This window comes from Adiantum capillus-veneris, chromosome 29 (genome assembly GCF_014529385.1).
Source record: "Adiantum capillus-veneris isolate H3 chromosome 29, ASM1452938v2, whole genome shotgun sequence".
Taxonomy (NCBI): domain Eukaryota; kingdom Viridiplantae; phylum Streptophyta; class Polypodiopsida; order Polypodiales; family Pteridaceae; genus Adiantum; species Adiantum capillus-veneris.
Window position 1 is genome coordinate 92,775,956 of NC_140959.1, and position 24,046 is coordinate 92,800,001.

A 24,046-nucleotide genomic window follows, 5' to 3' on the forward strand; every position below is an offset into this window, starting at 1 on the left:
ATTTATTTCTTGAATCTTCACTGAGGACTTGTTCTTCTCACGATGGTCTTCAGCTTTCTCTTTGCCTTTTTCTGCTTTCAATTCTCTGTAGTCTCTTTTCATGTGACCCTTCTTGCCACAATGGTAGCATTCTATGTCACTCTTGCCTTTAGCACTGCGGGACTTGCTACGAGACTGATTCCTCTTTCCACCTTTGTACTTTTCTTTGGTCCTTCCCCTGACAACTAAGGCTGTTCCTTTGCCTTTGTCCATTGTCTTTCTATTGGTTTCTTCAGTAAGAAGACTTCCTTCTACACCTGCTATGTTCAAACCATTTGGAGGTGCAGAATTACTCAAAGCTGTGCGAAAAGTGTCCCAACTTTCCGGCAATGTGATCAACAGGAACATAGCTCTAACAGGTTTATCAAACTTGACACCTTGAGCTGACAACTGACTATAGATTGTGTTGAATTCATTCAGATGATTGGACATAGGTGTCCCTTCTTTCATCTTCAAGTCAACAAGCTTCTTAAGCCAGTATACCTGTAAAGCTGCACTCTGCTTCTCATAAAGATCACTCAGCTTTAACCATGCTTGATAAGCCGACATCTCGTCTGCTACATTGAAGTAAACGCTTTCTGCCAAAGTCAGCACAATGGTAGAAAGTGCCAATTCATCCATTTCGCTCCATTCATCTTCGTCCATATCTTCTGGTTTTATCCCCTTGAGCTTTATAGGTTTTATGTGCTTCTTTTGTACCAACACGTGCCAAATCTGCTTCTTCCACAATGGGAAATTGGTTCCATCCAACTTCTTGATATTGTAAAGAGCAGTGTCCTGTGATCCAGCCATAGCTACGCTTCACAGTAGTTTACTTTTCTGGGAAAAATTCGGCAGAGTTTCCCCTGTAAAATGACCTCTGAACCAATATCAACCTGTCAAATGAACCAAGAAAGCTTCAGATTCTGCAGAAATTTTGGCAGAGTCTCCTTTGTAAAATGGCTCTGGTGTACTAAAAACAGACCAAAAACAGCTCAAAAAACACTGTCTCTCTGACACTGTAAGCTGCGGGTAAACCTGTCCTGCACCTGTACTGTCTCTCACTGTCCTGTCATTGTCCTATAAGCATAGACTGCGACAATGCCTCAACGGCAGTAAAGCAAAGATGCAATCCCAAGTGTTTAACTCACAGTCAATACATCCTAGCTGCCTATCTAAGGGTGCTCGAGGGATCGCTCCAAGACCTGTATCACCGAAAGAATCTCAACATTCGAGAATCCCCCAGCTCAATAAAACCTCACTCGACCCTCAATAAAGGCTGTAGTAAATCTGACAGTACATAGACTTCCCACAAAGTCATACATCCACAAATTTCCCACTGTATGCTGTAACCGCTGCAGCGGTTGTTTGCTGCGTGACTCACAGCCAACAAACCCTCAACAAACATACATCATCTCTGACAATACATCCCATGTGGAAGTACCTGCAATGTTAGGATGAAATCTGGAATATCAAGCAGCAAACACAAGCTACCTGATGAACTAGTGGATGTCGCCTACAGTCTGTGTGTAGATGCGCCCGTGTCGTATGTGACACGCCTCCAAGAACTGTGAGCCGTCGTTCGATGTGTAGACAGCCACAAATCAACACTCTAGGAGTGTCGATATCCTCAGCACCTGCAATCGTAGGCCGAAAACCCCAAATTTGTAGAGTCGGATCTACACCCGCCGAGACCACGTAGTCGAAAATGGCCTGCGCAGACCTTTGTCGAAGCCGAACGGTGGCCGAGATGACCTCAGAATGAAATTCTGAGAACACCGAGCCCTTGGTGTTCTCCCACAGGATTTGGGGCCGTGTCTTCGCCTGTCGAATTTCACTCCAATATGAGCTGGTGACTCTAGCCTCCTGCAGTGCTGCCCCGAGCCTCAATGTGAGCTCTGATACCAGTTGAAGGAGTATGAGCGGAAGTGCGACGCGAGAGAGAGTGCGAGAAGAAGAGCACGACGATATGGTGAACTCGCTCTACTGTAATGTGTAGAGCATAGTGAGTTCTTATTAGGTTTTTACAAAAGAATATGTGTACATACATGGCGGCCCGCCCACTTACCTGGGCGACCACATTGGGCTTTATACCCCAACACAACCTTGTTTCACTCTAATAGTGGAGTCAACTAAATTAGATATTCCCTTTGGAGTGCGTACATGTCCCACTAATGATTTGTATAGAGCCATGATCCCCCAAATCAACTCAATGGGTACTCCCATCTTTTGTAGTCTGCGCATTAATCTGGCTTTGGGCACCATGTCAAATGCTTTGTGGAAATCCACAAAGCTACAAAAAATTTGTCTCCCATGTGCCCTACCCTCCTCATGGTCAAGAGTGGAGAAGCCTCTCTAGAAACCGGCTTGTCCCGCTACCCGTATGCCCTCACTCTCTTCCCATCTACTCAACTGTTGCTCAAGGATAGATGCATACAAATGTGTCAATGTGTCCAATCATAATAGTATGGTAGTTTCCAGGCTCTGTAGGATCACCTACCTTGAAGATAGGCACAATAGTAGACAGTCTCCGAGTTTCAGGTAGACCCTCACACATGACACGATTGAGTAGAATTGCAAGAACCTCTGCCAGCATATCTCTAGCATGAATAAAGTGCTCTGCTACTAGACCATCATGATCATATGCCGTCTTGATCCTCATCCTGTCAATGGCTGCCTTTACCATCTCAGTGGTAAAGAAGGTACTCGTAGGTGGGCATGGCTCAGGAGGATCTAGAAGGGGTGTCTGTCCAGGGATAATATATAAGGATGTTGCATATTGACCCCACACATCAGGAGAAGTAATCACTGGGGGAGAGGAGTGCTTATGAAACCTAACCCTGAGACTTTCTATGATCGATGACCTCTAGGAGAAGATCCATTTGAAGCGGTGCTCTCGTCTCTCCACACTCCTTGTCATACCAACTGTTCTTAGGCATGCTTCTACAACTGCGTCTCTAATCAGGCTGAGTGTGTGGGTATGCCTCTACTGCTGCATCGTGCAATGTCTCGGTTAGTAAAGTGGTGATCTCCTCCATTGAGAGTCCTGGCCTGTGGATGTTGTACGTTGACGACTATAGATCTCCTCTGTATAAACTGAGTCAATCTTTGATGTAAATGTATAGCGGGTATATGTCCTCCCTTGTCACAAAGTGATGATGTGGCATGCCCAACTGGAGAGGAATGGTTGGGTGGACACGAGGAACTGGAACCCAAAGAATTGAACCCAAAAAGTGTGGCCGAGGGGCCTAAATTGAAGGGGTTAGGGTTTTCTAAATAAACCTAACCCTACCCAACTTATGAAGCATCGACCAAGGGGCTTAAAACCCAAATATCAAAAGCTTGCACGCTAGCGTTGATTTTCATAAATTGCGCGGATTGATGATGTGACAGCCTGTACGGACTTTTGCGATTTGCGCTGGCTATTTTTGGCAACTTTTCATACAAGATTTTGAAAGCACACGCTCTTGGGATCAAGTGCTTTTAGAAATGATGCTTTTGGGGCTTTGCTTTTGGGCATCCCTTGTAAGTTTATAAGTGCCCTTGGGGTTACTCTTTCAGAGAGCATCTGGACACAGTCTCGGAGAGAGTTGGACCCTCCACAATTGTACTTTGTGAGCATAATAATAAAGCAATACCAAAAGGGGCCGAGTCTTTGGGGCCAGTGATCTTAGCTCGGAACTCTGCCGTGCCGTGTCGACTCCTCTCTCTCTCTCTCTCTCTCTCTCAAATCTCTCAAATTTCAGCCTTTTTAGGGCCACAGTTTTGGCCAGTTTTTGACCCCCCGACGGGCATTTTTCGCAGGAAAAATACCAAATGAACTCTAAAATCCACCAAATTTTGTAGTCTTGATCCTTGATACCCAAACTTCATGCTCACATACCTACATTCTATTTTTGACCATTTTCAAGGCAGTTCGCGCATTGCTGCATATCGGGCGCTGCAAATAGACAGTTACCGCACGTGGGGCGCGATGAGAGTGACCACACTTCCCACCTGCATTATTTACATTCTAGAAAGCTCAAAAAAACGCCCTAAAGCCAAAAGAAGCCACTTGGCACCACATCTAAGGCTTTGACACCCTGTCCAGGCATGTACATGTGTGCGACCTGTTGACATATAAGTATGACTATTTATAATGCATACATTGTCCACCATATTTGAAACGCAATATCGCATTAGAAAACCTTTCAAATGCATGTAAACACTTTTTTATATACACATGCCCATGCATATACCCACTACTATGTACAGGCCAAAAATTGTTTATCACTGGATTGCTCTGAGAAGAACCAATTGTTTGAGCTCTGATACCACTATGATCGGCAAGCTATTGGCAAGTCACAAAATCATTGCAACAATTACCGAATTGAACCGAAATAGCAAACACTTGAATTTAAATAGGGAACACCTCACAATAGATAAGAGACATGGAATGGCGGAGCTCTACTTCTTGAAGCCATGGCCCCAAATTCTGGTGCCCTTTTTGGTACTTCTTTTTATATTAAAATGTCCACAAAGAACAACTACCGGGGAGCATCAGCATCTGTACAGGCACATGCCACGTCATCAGATGACCGATTTCTCTCTCTTATTTTGTCTTCTATTGGCAAGTCACACCGTGTCATCACTTTGTGACATACCACATTTTGCTGCCTTGGTGGTGCGTGCCACTGGTTAGTTAGAGAAGTTACAGAGCATGATGTCTTTGCAATGTTGCATTGCCTGGGGCTCTTGGGCAGATTTATACCTCCCTGTCACGGAGTCATAAGCCTCTTTAACTTCTGGCAGTTTTATATCACCTGGGGCTATAGGATACCTACTTGTCACTGAGTCATAAGCCTCTTCAGCTTCCTATTTTTCTGCCTTGGTGGTGTGCGCCACTGGTCAGTCGGAGAAGTTACAAAGCATGATGTCTTGGCAGTGCTGTATCACCTGGGGTTGTAGGATCCTTGGGCAGATTTATACCTCCATGCCACGGAGTCAAAAGCCTCTTCATCTTCCTATTTTCTCTCTGTGCCTTTTTCTCTTCGCTTTGTGCTTTTTGGAGATCTTGAGGGGTATACTCACGACTGGTTGTACCTTGTAATTTGGCTACATGCTGTATTGTGATTGGCAGAGTCTGCCTTTGTAATATTCTATAATATTAAGGGTTAGAGCGCCCCCTCCCCCCCCCCCGTGCCCCCCTCCCTTTTTTTTTTTTTTTTTTTTTTTTGAGAGAGAGAGAGAGAGAGAGAGAGAGAGAGAGAGAGAGAGAGAGAGAGAGAGAGAGAGAGAGAGAGAGAGAGAGAGAAATGAAATGAAATGATATATTAATGTCTTCAAAAGGCCAAAATGATCTATGAGAGCAATCCGTTACAAACTTGTGAATCTGGTACCGTGTCTGAGTACAAAAAAAGAAATACTAAAATGAATCTAGAAGAGCTACTAGCTTGAACTGTGTGGGTATGTGTGATCACTGATACAATGGGTGCCCAATACAAGAGAAAAATACAATGGGTGATGGATCCATCCTCATCTGTACTCTGGATGTTGAGATAGTATGGCTCGAATGCTCTGTTGTAGTCTCCGTCGATGCTGTGAAGCTCCTCTCCTCAGTCGTGGGCATCTTGATCTCCCGAGTGCCAATGCTCGGCCAATGAGAGTACGGTGGGTGTGAGTATGAGCTGAGCTTTGTGATGGTGGCTGCTCCTCTATCTGTCTAGTGTTTGGTGTGAAAAAAATGAGTAATCTGTCTGTGGGATTGTCTCTCTCCAGATCTCCTCAGTAAACTATCTTTGTGTCTGTGTAACTCAAGTAGATACAAGCCAACACATCTCTGGTCCTGATAGCTCATGACTCTCGAGAAGGGTCCGAAGCCTCCTCTGAATAGATAGTGGAAGCAACCCCGTATCTCGTAATACACTGTGCACTGACATATATAATATGTCTCCGTCTCTGGCTCTGTATGGCATAGGTGGCATATCCTGCTAGCTGCTGGTATCCCTCTGAATCTACCAGTCTCAATCTCAAGCTGGTGTGGACACCGAAGATGTCCGTGTCTGACCAATGGCACACCGTAACCCATGAAGTAGATGTGTATCCATATAGCTGGGATGAATCACAAACCCATCCCTTGTGAGTTGAAGAAGATTCTTTCTATAGAAAGCCATCTTCGTGCCCAACTCCTGTGTCAGCTCTATCCATGTCCTCTTGGTGTCCAACTGGGAGGAGAGAGAAGAAGAAGAAGATTGTTTTAATGTCGTAGGAAACTATCCACACACACACACACACACACACACACACACACACACACACACACACACAGAGAGAGAGAGAGAGAGAGAGAGAGAGAGAGAGAGAGAGAGAGAGAGAGAGAGAGAGAGAGAGGATTTTGTAGTTTCAAGGAGGCTATAGACCTAGCAGCAGAAGGCGACTCAACGGAAATTGACATGCTTGTAGGTGATATCTATGGTAAGTGATCACTGATATGGTTCCTATTATAGTATGTCAAGCATGAAAAGCTCCCAGTGTTGAGGCTTTCATTTTAGCAGGGGGCGATTATTCTGAAATGGGCCTTGCTGCTACAACGGTTGCAAGCTCGTTTGGCAAGGTGACGTATATTTGTAAAAATGTATCATGTGTACTTTGTGCTGCTCACACTTCTTCAATGGCAATTGGTGATACTTCTTTGTTGGTGAACTTGATGCAGCTCGTGCAGCCAGCTAGAAGGGACGCTGCTATGAAGACTCCACAGCACTTAGCCAAAGCAACTCTTCTAATGATTACTAACAATATTGGTTCCCTTGCAAAACTGCATGCGCAGGCTACGGGGGTAGAGCATGTCCTGTTTACTGGTAGCTTCATGCATGGAAACAAGGTACCTCCTAGTAGCTCAGACCACTGAAATGTTGCATGTTTGCTCTTTGGAGAAAGGGAAAATTACCAAAATACCCCTCAAATTTCAAAAATTCCCAGTATACCCTTGTATCATATTTGGATGCAATACCATAATTTCTGCATAGGCTAGTCTTTTTGATACGAGAGAACTAACTCCTAAATGTCGTAAGACAACAGCTCACAAATACAGGCATTTGTGTCTACAAAAATGAATGATATATCTTGTATTGAGGGAGAACCATTCTTCCTATGAAGAGTTGCAAAAGAATTGTCTTTGGAGATGTTTGCCAGGTTAATGAGGGGTATTTTAGGAATCTTGGAAATATTGAAGGGTAGTTTGGGAATCTTTGGCCAAATATGAGGGCTGAAATTTGACCAAAAAAAAAAATCCGAGAAAAAGATCCTTCTATTAGTTAATGAAAACTGCCCATAGGGCTACAACCACTTCTGCAAGAGAGGGCTACAACAAGCATGATGGGGAGACTCTCCCAATGAAAAAACAGCATATATACAATGAGGCTAAATCAAGAGATGGGAGGAGGGAAGAGCCACACAGGTGGACAGTAGTGCCATCTGAGCACCCCCTGGACTATAGTGTAGAAAGGCCCAGGGCGCCATAGTCGAAGGAAAGCCTTGCGGCGCTCCCGCATGCGGTCGGAGCTGCTCTGTAGTCCCTCAAGGTGTCCTCTGAGAGTATGGATCAGCTCTAGCCAAAAGTCACGAACAGTCTCTGCTGGTGGCACAGGGCGAGCCTCAAAGATGCAGAAACAGCGGGCCCGCCAGATGAACCAAAGTGTCAGGCCACTGATGAGCTCTCAACACTTCTCTCTCTCACTACACCACTCCTGTAGAGTAAGCTCTGTAGCAGGCTGGAGTGTAGGTCGCCCCCCCTGCATCACTATCATCCTGTTGGTGGAAGATAGCTCAAACTGAAGTGCCGGGCCCGTGAGGGTGGACAAAGCCGCTGCCCCCCAAGTGTATTGTCGAGCCGAGGAGAGGGCAGGCATCAGCCGAAGAACTCGTAGCCACATCTGCTGGGCCGAGGGACAGTCCCAAAGACAATGACGCTGACTCTCCACCAACTGGTCACAGGGTGCACATGCGGCCGAGAGACCACTATGTACAAGCCAGCTCCCTACTACTGTGGCTCTGTGTGCAACCAGCCCACTGAAACAAAGTGGCGCGCCTCGGCTGTCTGGAGTCCCACAGCCTCTGCCAAAAGGTTGCCAAGAACTCGATTGTGAGGCCCTCCTTCTGCCAATGATGTGCTGCAGCGGGGCGGGCCTCTCTCTATGCTGCAAGTATATGACGTCCAAGCCGAACAGTGTACTGAAAGAAGGGGACTCCTGGGCGGTCTGTAGAAGAGAAGGGGTCCCTCCATAGCCACTCACCAGGATCCCACTGCACTCGTGCCAGTGGACAACACTCCCAAGCCCATAGCCTCCAGTGTCCAGTCTCAAGAGCTATTGGGTCAGGGTCTATGACGCAAGTCCTCCCACAGATGCCCACAACTCTAATCCTCTGGAAACAGCACTCTGCTACTTGCGGGGCCTCTACTGCAACTCGTTGTAATCATCCCCCACCATGAAGCTTGAAGAAAAGGGCTGGGACAGTCTCTGAGCAGGCCCTGACTGAAATGAGAACCTCCAGTCGTGTGAAGGCTCCCATCCACTGGGGTGCTACTGGCTCGAGAGGCGTGAACCACTCAGCTGGAACTGACTCTGAGATGTCCTAACACATGCTCTGCACCCCTCTCATGCCCTGTAACTGGACACCCTGCACCTCCTCTAAGTTCTAACAAACCTGTGAACTCTAGCCAGTCACCTAGAGAGCGCGCTGGACCTGCTGCCATGGGACCCCAAGAAACATGAGGCCGACTCCCAACCAAGTGGCCTCTCTGAGTGCTAACCATGGGGTTCCAGACGAGGGGCTTCCGTAGGCGCTCCTCTGTGCACGTCGGCTGTCTCTGCTCTAGGCCACGCCGTAGGAGCTCCCAAGATCAAAGCAAACACACAGCGAAGCGGTCCTCCAGTCTCCTGCTCAAACCAACTCGGTGTAACTCTGTAAAGATCCATCTGGTCGAAGGTTGCCAAGGGCCTCCTGACTGAGGCACCTTGGCACGAAGCCTCTGCAGCAAGAACTCCTTCCAGGGCTTCTCGCCTGGAAGAAGTCCTCTAACGACGAACTTCCCAAGAAGGGCTCTGCTCTGCTGTGCTGGATCAATGATCCCAAGCCCTCCCTGAGAACAAGGAAGTGTAATGACCGACCAAGCCACCTTGGCTCGGGCAATCTGAGTGTCACGACCTGAACAAAGGAAGTTCCTGATCAGCCTCTCTACCTGGCTGATACAAGAACTCGAGAAGATCCAGCAAGAAGTGATGTACCACATAGTCGCCAACAACACTTGGTTGGCAACTACTACTCTACCCGCCAGCGAAAGTCGTGCTGAGCTCCAATGTAACAGCTTTCTCCTGATGGACAGGAGAAGAGGAGCAATTTGCTGCTCGAGGAACAAGTCCAAACCAACCTGACAACCCAAGTACCGAACTGCAGTCCCTGGAGGAATCCACCTGAAACCCTCTCCTGGCATCCAATCTGGCACAGGAGCACTGCCAACCGAGAAAACCACTGTCTTTCTCCAGTTGATAAGTGCGATGCACAGCAGAAGGTCTCCAAAGCCTGCTCCTGGCCCTCTAAGTACAAGGCTGAGTCGTCGGCAAACTCAGCGTCCAGAAGCTCATCTCCCCGTATAGGGAGTGCTAAGCCCCTCAGACCAACCTGCTGTGACACCAAAAATCTGCTCATTGCCTCCGCGTAGAACAGAAAGAGAAAGGGGGCAAGAGGACAACCGTGTCTGACTGATCGTGTGAGCATGAAGCTCTCACCTCTACCTCCTGCCAAAAGCACCTGACTGTGAGCCTGTCTGTACAAAGCTGACACCCCTCTGATCCAAGCATCTGAGAAGCCCATCCTGCGTAGAGTGCCCTCTAGAAAGTGCCCTCTAGAGTGATCCAAGCATCTGAGAAGCCCATCCTGCGTAGAGTGCCCTCTAGAGTGATCCAAGCATCTGAGAAGCCCATCTGTGTAGATTGGCCTCCTGGCCCTCTAAGTACAAGGCTGAGTCGTCGGCAAACTCAACGTCCAGAAGCTCATCTCCCTGTATAGGGAGTGCTAAGCCTCTCAAACCAACCTGCTGTGACACCAAAAATCTACTCATCGCCTCCGCATAGAACAGAAAGAGAAAAGGGGCAAGAGGAAAACCCTGTCTGACCGAACGTGTGAGCATGAAGCGCTCACCTCTACCTCCTGCCAACAGCACCTGACTGTGAGCCTGTCTGTACAAAGCTGACACCCCTCTGATCCAAGCATCTGAGAAGCCCATCCTGCGTAGCGTGCCCTCTAGAACGTCCCAGTCAACTCTGTCGTATGCCTTCTCAAAATCGAGAAGAAGAATCACAAGGTCCTCCCCACGGAGCTGTGCCAGGGCAGAAGCCTCCCAGAAAGTGAAGATGTTGTCAAGGATACTGCGTTCCTTTACAAAACCTATCTGAGTCCCATGTATAAGGCTCTCCAAAAGTGGCTGGATCCTCAAACTCAGAGCCTTGGCAAGAATTTTGTAGGCTGAGTTGAGGATGGTGATGGGGCGCCACTGTCAAATCTCATCCAAGGAGCCACCCTCCTTTGGAATGAGGTAAATCAGGCCCTCACTCATGCTATCCGGCATCACTCCTGTGTGCAGAATGTACTGAAAGGCACTACAAAGATCTGGGCCAAGCAGGTCCCAGTACTCCAAGAAGAAGCTGGGAGTCAGCCCATCCTCACCTGGACAGCCACCACAAGGGAGGGCCCTAAGAGCCGTGTGCAGCTCCTCAAGCTGAAGAGGCATCTCTAGCCTCTGGTGCATCTCCTCAGTCACAAGACAAGGCATCTGTGCCCAAACCTGCTCCCTGCATGCATCCTGCCGCTCTGACTGAGGCTCAGCCGACAGTAGCTCACGGTAAAAGTCCGTAGCAACTGCATGCATATCCTCGGGCTCACAAACAACTGACCCATCGGGTCTCCTCAACTAATTGACCTTGGCATGCGAGTGCCGAGGTCCCACTGTCTCAAAAAAAGCACCTGTCACTCTGTCACCCACCTGAGTCCACTGAGATGCCTGTCGGTGAAAGGCAAACTCATGACGCCTCTCCTCTGTGCAAGCAAGCCCCTGGCGAGCCTGCTGTAACTGCTCCTCCAACCATGGACTGTCTGGATGCTGCTCCTGCATCCTCTGTAGTGAAGCAATGCCTCGTCTGAGACGTTGCTCCTCCTCTCTCGCTGCAGCCCGTCGAGCCTGAGACTCCTGGAGAAAAAAGTGGCTAAGCTAAGCTAGGCCTAAGGCCACTCTGTCTGCAGGAAGAGCTTGGCTGTCCATGCCCTCTGTCCAGAGAGCCTCTACCCTCTCTCTGAGTGCTGAGTCCAACAAGACCCGCTCTGGGATGCGAAGCATCGTGCTCCCACTCCTCTGCCTGTCTGCCACTGTGAGGATCATTGGTGCATGGTCCGAGAAGGATGTCCTTGCCAGGATGCCCATTGATCCCCCCAAGTCACTGAAGTGGTCACTAGTGTAGAAGCGATCTATCCGCGATAGATTCACTCCTCCCACTCTGCGGTCCGACCTAGAGAAGGCAAGACTCTCTGGAGGCCTCACAAAGCCAGAGTGCTGCCATGTATCCGAGACCCTCAAAGTCATACACAACCTCTCCCAAGCTGCTAACTCGACTCCATGCATAGTAGCATGGTTGCCTCCAATCCTGTCAGAAGGGTCCTCCAACATGTTGAAGTCCCCTCCTACACACCAATGGTCAGCTTGTGGCAAAGACTCAACAATCTGTGACCAAAACTCTGCATGAGCACTCGCCACATTGGGCGCATAGATGTTCAGGAAGCCCACAAGGCCACCCTGAACCTGCATAGTAATCCACTGAGCCCTGCCTGGCACAATAATCCCTCTTCCCACAATGGCCTGCTACAATGAGTCCACAATAGTCATACATACCCCACCCTGGATGCCTCCAGGTCCAAAAGCAGCTGACCAAAAGGTATCAAATTGTCCACGCAAAATCTGACCACATCGCCGAATGCGGCTCTCAGACAGATGGTGCTCCTGAAGCATAAGGAGATCAATCTCTCCTCCCACAAGGCAACGCTGAAGCTCCTGACGCAATCGGCCCCGCTGTCGCTGAAACTGGGGCCCACCTAGTCCCTGCACGTTCCACGAGACGATCCTCATGGGGAGCGAGAGAGAACAGATGATGCCGCAGCAGCAAGACGGGCTATCTTCGAGGCTGGCTTGGATGGGGAGTAATCCGCATCCGAGCGTCGTCTAGATAGGCGAGACTGTAGTGAGTGTTAACCCAAGCCCAGCAGAGCGAGCCGTGCATAAAGCAACCTCCTCTGTCCAGGAGTCCTCATGAATGTATACATAGCAAGGCAAACACTGCGTATCAGCAAAAAAGTACACCACAATGTGCCTACATCCTGCTGAGTCTGGGGGTGTCACTGCAAACTTGGCCAGTGGCCACAAAGTCTGCAGCAAATCTGTAACTCCAAGTTCTCCCATGTGGTGAGAGAACTCGAGAACCTGTGTATGCAACCATCCCACCACTGAGTCGAGGGACCACTCTGTCTCGGTCCTACCACAGAGGGGGAAGGAGAAACCAACTGCTGAGTCCAAGGCCTCTGTCCCCCTAGCGGCGAGGAACAAAGCATGGACCCTGAAGCAGGCTGCCTCGTGGTCTCCTGCGGAATCGCCGAGAAAGCGAGTGAACCCGTAGTCGAAGAAATCCCAGCGGCGTCGGAGGTCAATGCTCGTCAGACCACGAGGGATAGCTGCAAGGGAAGATGTCTGAATCTGCAGAGAGGGCCCAAGAAGGGCTGACCCGCTAGGCGACTCGTGGCAAAGGCGCTGCCAAGAGATCTCCTAGCCGCCAGCGAGGGACCAGTCTCCTGAGTCGACTGTGGAACTGGAGCAGGAGGGGGGGAAGGAGGAGCTGGGAGGGGGGGGGGGGGGGGGCGGAGGGGAGGAAAAGCGGGGAGGGGCGATAGAGGTAGAGGGGCGAGGTGGGGAGTGGACGGGAGCAGAGAGCGGGGGGGAGGAAGAGGAGGAGGAGGGGAACTCTGAAGGAGGGGCGGCTGGCGAGGGTGAAGCGGAGGTGGAGGCTAGCGTAGGGGGCTTCTCCTACTCAAGAGGACCAAAGCGGTTCCCCGTGGGAACCCACTGCTGTTGAGTAGGCACCTGAGGGCCAGGTTGTCGCTGTGGCCCCTGGCGTCGGCGGCCACGAGCCTGCTCTGCCACCCCTCCTCCGTTGGAGCCCCAGGCTCGGAGGGTGACTCTGAATCTGTGCGCTGTGCCGCTGACTGTGGCTGCGGCCCAGCCTTGGCAGGCTGGGGCTGAGGCTGAGGTGCAGGTCGTGGCCTCCTCCGTGGACAGGCCTTCGCTAGGTGGCCCATCTGTCTACAAATGAAGCACTGGTTCGGGAGACCCGAGTACTCCACACTCTATCTAAACCAACCCCCACTCACCCGAGGTAGAAGGATGACCTTCAGGAGCGTGTGGGTATCTCTGACCAAAACTCGAACTGAGGGGATGCCAGCCGACTTGGCAGCTACTGATGCTGCCGTACGAGGTGTCTCCAGGACAGTCCCGATGGCAGAGCCAATCCTGGAGAGAAGTGGTAGGTACTCCCTCCGTAAACTCGGAAAGCAGACTGAGATGGGGATGTCTGCCTCCTCTACTAGCACATCCGAAGTCGGGTCAAAACCATGTCGCCACTGTCGAAAGTGAGCGCGTGATGCTCGGATGGCCAGTGGACTCATAGCTATGACCTTGGAAGCCATCTCGGAGGTCTCGAACTCGATCTGGTAGTACCCCCGTCCGAGAATCTGGACACCCAAGATCTTGCCCACCTCTGCAAGAAGGCGGGCCTGGAGAAGGTCTCGCAGCTCTCCTCTGCTAGGACGGGTGCCGAGAATTTTGCAGATGACCGAAGTCGCCTGCAAACGCTCAACCTCAGCGGCAAGGCTCGCTTGCTCTGTCGGCGATAGAGCAAGTCGAATGGTGGGCTCAGCGGGGTCGGGCGAGGGGGCTTCGGATGAGTCCCTCTGTGGCGGAGCTGGAGCCTCCATCTGTGTCTACTGCTGTGGCGAAGCGCGCAAGGGCAGGCGGGGGACGGGAGGCAGCACGAGGGGGGGGGGGGGGGGGAGCAGCAGTAGCGAGCGACCGATTCCTCGGATTTGAAATTTGACAAATTTGAGGGATATTTTGGGAATCAATAGTTCTAGCTAACTATTTCTTTGAATGCATCAGTTGGCAATGAGGCTTTTGGCTGTAGCAATGGAATTTTGGTCCAAAGGACAAATCAAGGTGAAGTAGCTTTCATGTTTTTTGTTGGATCATTCAAATAGTCTAGGTGTAACATTGAAGTCGTCATGAACATTGATCTATTGTGCTGTATATTGCAGGCAATGTTCCTGCGACATGAAGGTCATGCGGGAGCCATGGGGGCGCTGTTGAATGCACTCGATCCTTGCAATCGAACAGATGCATTGCTACTAAGCTAGCACACATTTTCCCATCGAGTCCGGTCTCTCACATTGGTTCATTTTGGGATAAAACCCTCTGTATCATAGGAAATTGCTATCTAACATGGCTAAAAATTTCAAGTTGTATACACAGTTGAAGCACCTGAAACCTTTACACAATCACCTGATTATTACCCCTATTTTTAATATTGTATGCAGAAGCGTACATGAATGACCAATTGATGTAAACACGTATGCATATGATGGAATTGTATATTCTTTTAAGCTTTTTAATGTGTAAAAGCCTTTGGATCTCTCTCTCTCTCTCTCTCTCTCTCTCTCTCTCTGGTGTGGGTGTGTGTGTGCGCGCTAATAAAAAGAGGAAAATGGTATAATCTTTCTATCACCCAAGTGTGGTAGATTGGTTATGCCATTTCCCTCTTGAATAACAGGTCTTGAGTTCAACTCTCCTCGTCGGATAGTTCTTTAAGGTAACTCAACTCTCCTCGTCAGATAGTTCTTTAAGGTCTCTTGGGATAGTTTCCTACGACGTTAAAATACTCTTCTTCTTCTCTCTTCCTCATGATGTGGTTTAATCCAAAGCTCTCGCACATGCCACTGGTTGATGAATATTCAATTGACAACCCCTGCGCTATGTGTCTTTGAACACTCTCTTACACATCAGAAATCATGAAGTGGACTTATTTCTTTGACATCAGGATTTATAAAATGGAATTTTTAAGCTTTTCAATGTGTGAAAGATTGAATCTATGGTATTCTTTCTTAAAGTGGTTTGATCCTTCTTTGACATGGGGATTAAGGGAGTGGAACTGTCCCAAAGAAACTGACCTTCCACTCCTACTTAGCTTGCAATTGTGTCACCAACTGAAATTTGTGTTAAGACATGCGCCTTACATATGTGAGAATTGGATTCCATAATTGAGCTCAAACATCTTAGTTCTTACATAGGGCAAGGGAAGTATATGTGGGTTCAAGTTGCGGGGCTTGCTTTGAGTCATTTACATGAGGTCTTCCATCTCCATGCACAGACAAATCAATGTGCCAGGTGGACATGCAACACTTGCTTCAGGTCCAAGTCATATTTGGATGCTTTTCAAAGGATGTCCTTGATGGGATGGATGGTCTAGATCAGATATGCTTTGTAACCCGTGATGATTGAATTAAGTGTAGTTAATTGATGTCACACACTTGTCGGGTTTTATGAGCATCACCATAAAAAATCAGGCTCATGTTTTAGGTTTTTTTTTAATGAAGACTTGAAGTTGGATTGTCATTTTGGGAGGTACACTAGTCTAGGGTCACCCATTTTCCATATTCCAAAGCTTCATGTTACGAATAGACCTTCCCAATTGATTGGAAATTTGCTATGGCATGATGTACCAAGAGCATTGTTGTAGCACAATACGAGCATTTTTTTTATAAAATGTGTATGTACTACAGATTTTTCTCCAAATATTTGATCCTTCAATCGTTTATGTTCGAAAGACTCATTCCAATCAGTAGCCTCCAAAGCTATCTATGCTTCTTCTACTCCTTTGTCATCAGGCTTTGAGGAAGCATTACTCATCACCACATACACAAAATCGAAGAAAAAATCACAATGCTACTCTCAATTTGCAATTAATCAGGCTCTAATGCAACCTAATACATGAAATTGGAGTCCTTGTCTTAAAATTCCCCTCCCATCCCTCTATTGTTTGAATTGGTGTTTATGGGTGAAAGCTTTTTGGCTCAACTATTACTTTTGACATATTTGTGGTGATGGTATCGACGACTTGTGGATTTCCTACCATCAAGGGAAAGCCATAGAATGAATCTTCTAGCCTTTAACACATGCTTGAGTAGCTATTGCTAATGCCTATTGAAAGTAGCTGCAAAGTGGGATGTAGCCTAGGCTCTCTACTTGCATGCAAGGATAAGTTTTGATATTCTCTACATCAGCCCTCATGACACTAGGTGATAGGAGTAATTGGGAGGAATTTGAGAGAAATTAAAACATTAGAAATATGACATCACAACAAGCTTTGGAAAACTATAACAATCTTTTCAAGAGGTGTGTGTGTGTGTGTGGATGAAGAAAGATTGACACAAAAACATATATTACTTTTCTTGATAGATTTGTAAAAAAATAATAAACTAATGTGCTATTTTCAGGAGATCTTACACTAAATTCCTCAAAGCTTTGTAAGTTTTCTCTCCTCTTAACTTAAAAGTTTTCAGTGAGGGTATTTTTTAATGGATCGGATTACACTACAATGAGTTTTTAAAAATAAATTATTAAGCACTAAAGATAGGAATATATTTGGTAGTGCTTTGAGCTTTAGTGAGAGACAATTACAAATGACATGACATAAGGGGCAAATGATTGCTTACCAAACAAATGATGTGTAATTATGCAGATTTGCACAAAGCCTTGCAAATTATGGTCAATAGGTGTACATACAGCTAACAACAAAGTCTATGTTTAATAGAGTTCTAGACCTCAAGGAACACACCTTTTTGTCTTGCACAAAGGGTAAATGCTATAGTGATGCCGTTTTTGTGCTAGCTAAAGTTACTTCTTAATTAAAAGGTATTCCTAATTCAAACATTCCCTCAATAACAACAAAACCGATGGGTTCGTCTATAGCACACAACAACGAGCAATGACGAAGCACATAGATTTGCAACAATATCATCTGGACATGAGAAGGACGGATACAACATTGCGAGAGAGAGAGAGAGAGAGAGAGAGAGAGAGAGAGAGGGAGAGAGAGCAATGACACTTTAAAGAGAAAAAAATGCTAAAGGGGAAATAAAGGAGAAGAGAAACACAAATGTCAATCACCTCTTATGTGGAAAAAAAAAATCTTTTGACTTTCCACCTTCATATGTCTTTTCATTTCCTAAACTCACCCTCACTTACGTACTTAATATGTTTTGAAAGATCTTTTTACTTTTTCGAAACTGGGGACACCTAATTCTTGTTTGGAACAAGTTAAATAAAAACTAAATGGCCTTCCTTTTACATTGCTATTAGATATTAAGTGAAACTTCAAGATATATCAAAATATCAAAATGTAGCGTATACATATTTATAAATTAATGTGCCAAGTTTATAATTCTTTCTCTCTCTCTCTCTCTCTCTCTCTCTCTCTCTCTCTCTCTCTCTCTACAAGAATGAGAGGCTCGGGATAAAAGAGAGCAAAAGATGCTCAATTTAAATAATCCATCAAACAAATTATGCATGATATTCAGTAAAACCAAATCTTTAATATCTTTACAAATAAGGTGAAAGAGAAAATGTTTCTATCATGAATGCTTGAAAGAATCCTAAATGAAATGCTATCATACTCTTTTTTGTTTAAGAAACAAGAGATAACATTTAAGCCACATCTAACTAACCATTAGTTTCTCATTAAAAAAATTCATCACTATTTTGAACTTAGCTAAACAAGTGAAAATTTTACAAGGCTTGCCATGTCTACAGATGCAAAAATGCAAAAAAGTTTTGTTTTCTAGAAAAAAAAAGCAAAAATTAATAAACCACAAAATGTTGCGCACTATATTGCCTTCATTAGAGGGATAAGAATCATTACAAGTACCAAAGGTTCTACAAAGGATGACAACAATAACTTTTTTTTCCAACACAACAGAGGGCCCACAGGGGGAGGTGCTTATCCATTTCAAATATTAGCCTATGTATTACCAAAGGTTCTATAGAGGATGACAACAATAACTTGTGAAGGATTGCATAACATTATGGAATAACAAGTTCTTTCTTCAGCAAAAGCAAATTTCTTAGAATAGCAAGGAATTTTGGGTGTTTTGGTTATGCCAATAATCTAAAGGTAAATGGGATTTTATTCCACGATGGCTACTGATATTAGAAAGAGCTCAAATGGTGTGAATATACATAGTTGGATGGAAATGAGAGAGTAATTTTTCTATAGGAAAGGAAACTAGAAAAGAATCTCTCTTTTCATGGTTTTCAATATTTTGGACAGAGAGAGAGAGAGAGAGAGAGAGAGAGAGAGAGAGAGAGAGAGAGAGAGAGAGAGAGAGAGAGAGAACATGCTTGAAGAGATGAGTGCAAGAGGGCAATTAATTATCTTGATTTTTCAAATATCAAGATTTAGTATTAAACAAAAAGACAACGATTTGAGCATCATTTACCTATTTCCAAAGCGAAAAGAGCACAATCAAATGCTAAGGCCTTTCCATTGGAAGGCCAAAAGGCTAAGAGACACTATGAAATTTATTGTTGACATTTATGCGACAAAGACCTGAATTGTTTCCTTTTCCTTTCTATGTCCTCATTGCAATGAGCACAATATTATTAATAGAAACTTTTGTTGACCAATATTAGACTTGCACTATCTATGAGTGGGAGCCATTTGACTCCAAAGATTATATATATATATATATATATATATATATATATATGTATGTATATATGTATGTGTGTGTGTGTGTGTGTTTGCGTGCGCGCATGCGCACGCGCAATGATGTTCAAGGCAACAATAATCTAAATTGCAATATTTCAAGCTAGTTTATGATTTCATGTGTGAGTTGCATGGAGGTTTTGTGTGTTTAGTGTACATCTAGGTACATGCTCTATTTGCTCTCTATCAAAAGATGTACAAACATGCTTCTTAGTTTTGGAATGGATGCAACTCTTACTCGATGGGGGTTTTGGTGCCAAGAACCTTCTATCTTTTTGTCATGATTGCCTGGGAAACTATACTAGTGAGAGTGAAGGACACTAAAGACTCCCCAACATGGGAAATTCACACTCTTTGGAGAAAATCAAACCATACACAATTCATCTCTATGCCTTTAAAAAGAGGGAAATAATGAAATCTAATCTATCTTTTCATAATTTCAGACCACTCTTCTCTAATTCTAGGTGAAATTTTAGCTTGCTCCCTTCCTCCCTAAGTGGCATTCTTAAATCCTCAGCTAACATGATTGTAAGAAGAGACACATATTTCCTGCACACAAAGAAATAGGAACGAATCAAACTAGATACATAGACAATGGTTACTCAATGTATAGGGAAACATGTATTCTTTGAGAAGGAATCAAGTTTTACCAATTAACCACTCTTGAAGTTTATATCATAAAGAGCGCTTCACTAGGGTTTTACTATGCTTCACTGCATACGAATATAAATTCTAGAAACCTACATTCAAACATGTATGGAAGCATGGGTTGGTGGTACAAGAAGTAGTGTCCTTGACACTTCTTGTCAGACACTTCTAGATGGTATTTTGTGGGTAGTTTTTGAAAGCCAAAACATAAATTGAATATTACAAAAGGCATTGGAAAAAGTGTCAACTAATTTAATGGTTCTTGATTTAGTCTCAAAGCAAGACTATTTGCCTACCCCGTCACCAAACCAACTCTCTCCTTTTGTATGTGCAAATGCGATGTGTGTGCATGTGCGGGTGCGGAGAGAGAGAGAGAGAGAGAGAGAGAGAGAGAGAGAGAGAGAGAGAGAGAGAGAGATGTGGGTGGATCAGCTCACAAAAATGTGTGTGAGAAAACCCCTTATTCTTCTATCTAGTAAAGAATAAGGCGTGTACGAGTGATGGACGGTTGGATGCCTATGGCATGCCGGAACGGGGTAAGAGGCACATCGCCTTTACCCCAACAAAATGGCCTAGCATAGAAAGGTTCTAGGGGTAAGTGGATTTGAAAGCACTAGCCTTACTTGTAACTTTGATACTAAGTATGCTAGGTATTAAGGTGGATAAATGAGTGTCTCATTCATACTATTAGTGGCATGATTTAATCACACTTACAAAACTACTTAAACTATAAGAAGATTTGAATAACGATTGAAGCAAAACATGGTTTGATTAACTCATAAAGGTGTTACAAAAGGGGCTCTGCAAGTGATAGGGATTGGAGCTAGATGTATAGGAGTTGAGGTAGCTAGGGTATCCTAAAATAGGGATAGAAAATTGTGGGATGAATAATCTATATTTTGGTTTTGTAACGTGTTTTTGAATTTGGTGGCTAGATTATGTGAATTTCTTATAATTAGAATAAGCATCTAGTATAACGTAGCTTTTGGAAACTTAGTGTTGGAATAAGCCTCTACAATAACTTAAATTTTTAAAGTTCAATATTAGCTCGATAGCTCTCTATGACTATATGGATCCTTTTATAAACAATTTACTACCTAGGCGATACATAGGGAAATGGATAACAAGTAGCTTGGTCTACCGATGCCTATAATGTGCACCCAACACTAATGAAATATTTTCCTTTTTGTGTGAATGTATATGACCCTCTTGCTATGTTTAGTTTCCATGGATTTCTTAATAATACAGACCTGAAGTATAAAAACACATGCATACAATGAACTCAATAGTATGTTGGCAAGATCTTTGCACATTTTCTATCTTAATAAACTTTTTGATCCTTTCCTTCCTACATGGATTTTCTATTTCAATTAACTCTTTGATCATTTTCTTTTTCATTTCATTTCCTTCCTAAATTGATTTTCATTAAAAAAATATATACAATAATTTGGTAATTTTTTGCTAAAAAATGATGTGTTTTGAGTGGAAGTACACTAACCCTATCAAAATGTTTCATAGCAATGGTTACCTTAGGAATAAGAAAGTAGCTTCATCAAACACTTTTCCAACTTTTGTTTGTAGGTTTGCACAATTGGTCCTTATATTATTGACCATTTTGAAACTAGGAGGCTTTCCTAGATTTACTTTGAAAAGTTTTGTTTGTAGGTTTGCACAATTGGTCCTTGTATTATTGACCATAATGAAACTAGGAGGCTTTGAACTTTAAAGGCCTAGATCACATTCTCATTGAGTCACTTTACCCTCACATAGATCACCGCCTTATTGTTGAAAACTTAATGAAAATAAGGCTTCCTTCCCTAGGAAATGGTGTAGACCAGAAATCTAGAACTAAAAGAATGTGATTAAGGTATGGTATTCTTCAACTTTCGAAACAGATTGAGCATATTTGCATGGCTGATATCGTGCAATGTTGCAAGTATATTCCTCTCGTTAGAACTGCTGAATTATTCAATATGGAAGAGCTAGTACAATTGGCTTCTGACAACAAATCCAAGTTTAACTTTCACAAAATCTCTTCAATAAGCCACCATTTTGTAATAAGAAATCTGCAGATAGGGCACCAACACACTTTGATAGATTTAGTCCTCGTCTCATTAGACTATTTTTTTGCTTATCAACAATTGTTTCGTAGCACTCGGGGGGAGAGAGAGAGAGACGTACACAAGGAAGATTCTACGAGCAATACCAATTATGACTTTCCCTCTGAACCAAGAGCCATGTGAGGTGAGAATTTCACACACCTACACTAACCATTGCCTTTTATCCGTTACCTCCAAAGTAGCAACTCCAACTTCATTTACAAGACCATACTTATCTAATGAGTGGCATGTCACACTGGGATTAATAAGTGCCCTCCAAATACATTAGAACCATCATTGCCCTTCTTCAAGGGAATTGTAGTTAGCAAATAACTTCAAATGGACAATAGAAAAGGCCAAGTTGTATTATTGAAGGACTGTGCTTCTTGAGGCACTTAGCTATTTTCATCTTATTTTGAAGTAACTCACCATACAACAACTAATACAAAAGGACGTGCCAATAAATATTTGCAACAAGCTAGATAATCTTTTTCTCAATTTATAGTCAAACTCGAAACTAAGAACATTCTTCGGATGTCATTAAAAGTGAAAAAGCTTACGACTCTCATTACCCATTCTACTTGGACATAAGAAAAATGGGGAGCTCGATGATGAACAGGAAGATTGGCACAAGCTTTTCCACTAAATATCCCGTCATTGATGACCAAAGAAGGGATGAGAAAACATGAAAATAGGCTCAGGTAGAAACTAGCAATGTGGACAACATGGCTGGCACGCTAAGCCTCATCTTTAAATAGCATTGTGCCGTAAATGGCCCCTTGCTGATTTCCCCATTGCAAAATCAAAAACTTGTACCAAGCTGTCCATTTAAAGCAGGAAACAAATTTTATACATAAGCATCAAATCCTTTCATTAAGGCACTTCTTTGTCCCTCAACACTGACAAAAGAAATTTCTATGTGCAATATGAACCTTCATCTTTTCTGTTGCCGATCATAAAGTCCAAATTCTCTTCCATCTCCAACCTGCTTGAATTTGTTATTAAAAAAACTCAATCTTTGAAGGCCATCAGCAACTTCATGAGAAAAACGGTTTCCATTTCATTTTGGAGCATCATAACAACAGTATGAAGATGGCAAGCCGTGCAATTTACTGGCAGGATGAGCCAATGTTACTCTCATATCAAAAACATCAATTATAACGGAGCCATTGCGATAGCAAAAAATCATCGTAAGCTCCCCACGTACTTCTTCCTGTAAGTCCCTTCAATATCTACAGCTTCCACTTTCTGTGACCCTGTGACTACAATTGGCCATCGACATCAAGCAATTGCTAGCATTAAGCTGACACAAAAGAATATACAAGTAAAAATGTCATCTGTTGAAACGTGCTATGCGTGCTCTTCTCATCTCCTCCACAGACATTGAAGCAGATGATAATGGTGGGGCTGAAGGAGTACTGCTGCCACTAGGCCTGTCCATAAAGGCTGCACCACACATCTCACAATTATCTACATAGATCGAGTTGTCAAATGTACACATATGGCACTGCCACACAACGGATGAAGTTTCGTCATTGGTCACTCTGCTATCAGCAGAATCATTATGTCTTGCTCTCCGCTCTTCACCATTCCTTGGACCATTAAGAGTTCTTCCCCTCCTAAACAAGGGAAAGTGCCATGTGAATCTTCGCCTAAACATTGACCAACTCCTAAACAGAGCTCCAAAAAACCCACTTGCTGTGAGCCAACGCGAATAATGCACATAAAGCAGCCCTGCTAATATACCGCAAAGGTGCCCCAAGAAAGAGGTCCCAGGCACAAACATCTGTATCAATACCAATTCAGCCCATGCGGCATAACGTGATGGAACCAATACTCCATACACATTTGTAAAGGTTGGGGAATTCCGATTCAGTACCACCTTCAAAGCAAATAAAACTGCAGAAAATCCAATCGCACAGTGATTATGAAGTGCATCTGGATACTCCCCCAACACATTTAACCCTTTGGCAACCACCACAACAAGGCTATGTGATAATCCAAGCAGCACAGCAACCATTTCTGCAAACTTCACACTGCCCATGCTACCCTCCAGCTGCACCCCTTTCCACAAAAGGGAGAGCATATTGTACACCAGGTGAGTCTCATCAGCATGGTAAAACGCCGAAAGAAAGATCCGCTTGATGTCCCAATTCTGTACAAAAACATGAAGCTTTCCTTTAGACCCACAACTCATAACAGCGGAAAAATTCCTAAAACAGGAGCTCTTTCTCTTTTCTATTAAATTTTCTTGATCTCAAGTAGATAAAGTTGATAATAGAGCAGTAAATAGTGACGCAGTCGAGATCAGGTGTATCTGTCCATAAAGAAAATAGGCATGTCTAGCTGAATTTTGAAAGACTTGGAGCAGCTTCAAGGGAATACAAACCCCGC

The 24,046-nt window shown here is 44.7% G+C and overlaps 2 protein-coding genes across 3 annotated transcripts in view; one reads left to right on the plus strand and one right to left on the minus strand.

Annotated features, from left to right (window-relative positions):
• The window catches only part of LOC147419598 (uncharacterized), a 57,851-nt gene extending 43,076 nt beyond the window's left edge, over window positions 1-14,775 (plus strand). The window contains exons 8-12 of one of the 2 annotated variants that reach the window (XM_086505381.1): window positions 6,398-6,471; window positions 6,552-6,610; window positions 6,710-6,877; window positions 14,246-14,302; window positions 14,401-14,775. In XM_086505381.1, the coding sequence (XP_086361507.1) occupies window positions 6,398-6,471; window positions 6,552-6,610; window positions 6,710-6,877; window positions 14,246-14,302; window positions 14,401-14,499 (457 nt within the window). In that variant the 3' untranslated portion in view covers window positions 14,500-14,775. Of the gene's footprint in view, window positions 1-6,397; window positions 6,472-6,548; window positions 6,611-6,709; window positions 6,878-14,245; window positions 14,303-14,400 lie in introns of both variants that reach the window. The other variant, XM_086505380.1, reaches the window with a different exon arrangement.
• Window positions 14,776-22,783: 8,008 nt separating this feature from the next.
• The window catches only part of RBL14 (RHOMBOID-like protein 14), a 56,451-nt gene continuing 55,188 nt past the window's right edge, over window positions 22,784-24,046 (minus strand). Inside the window, exon 2 of the mRNA XM_086505451.1 lies at window positions 22,784-23,807. Within this exon, the coding sequence (XP_086361577.1) occupies window positions 22,986-23,807 (822 nt within the window). The 3' untranslated portion in view covers window positions 22,784-22,985. The remainder of the gene's footprint in view (window positions 23,808-24,046) is intronic.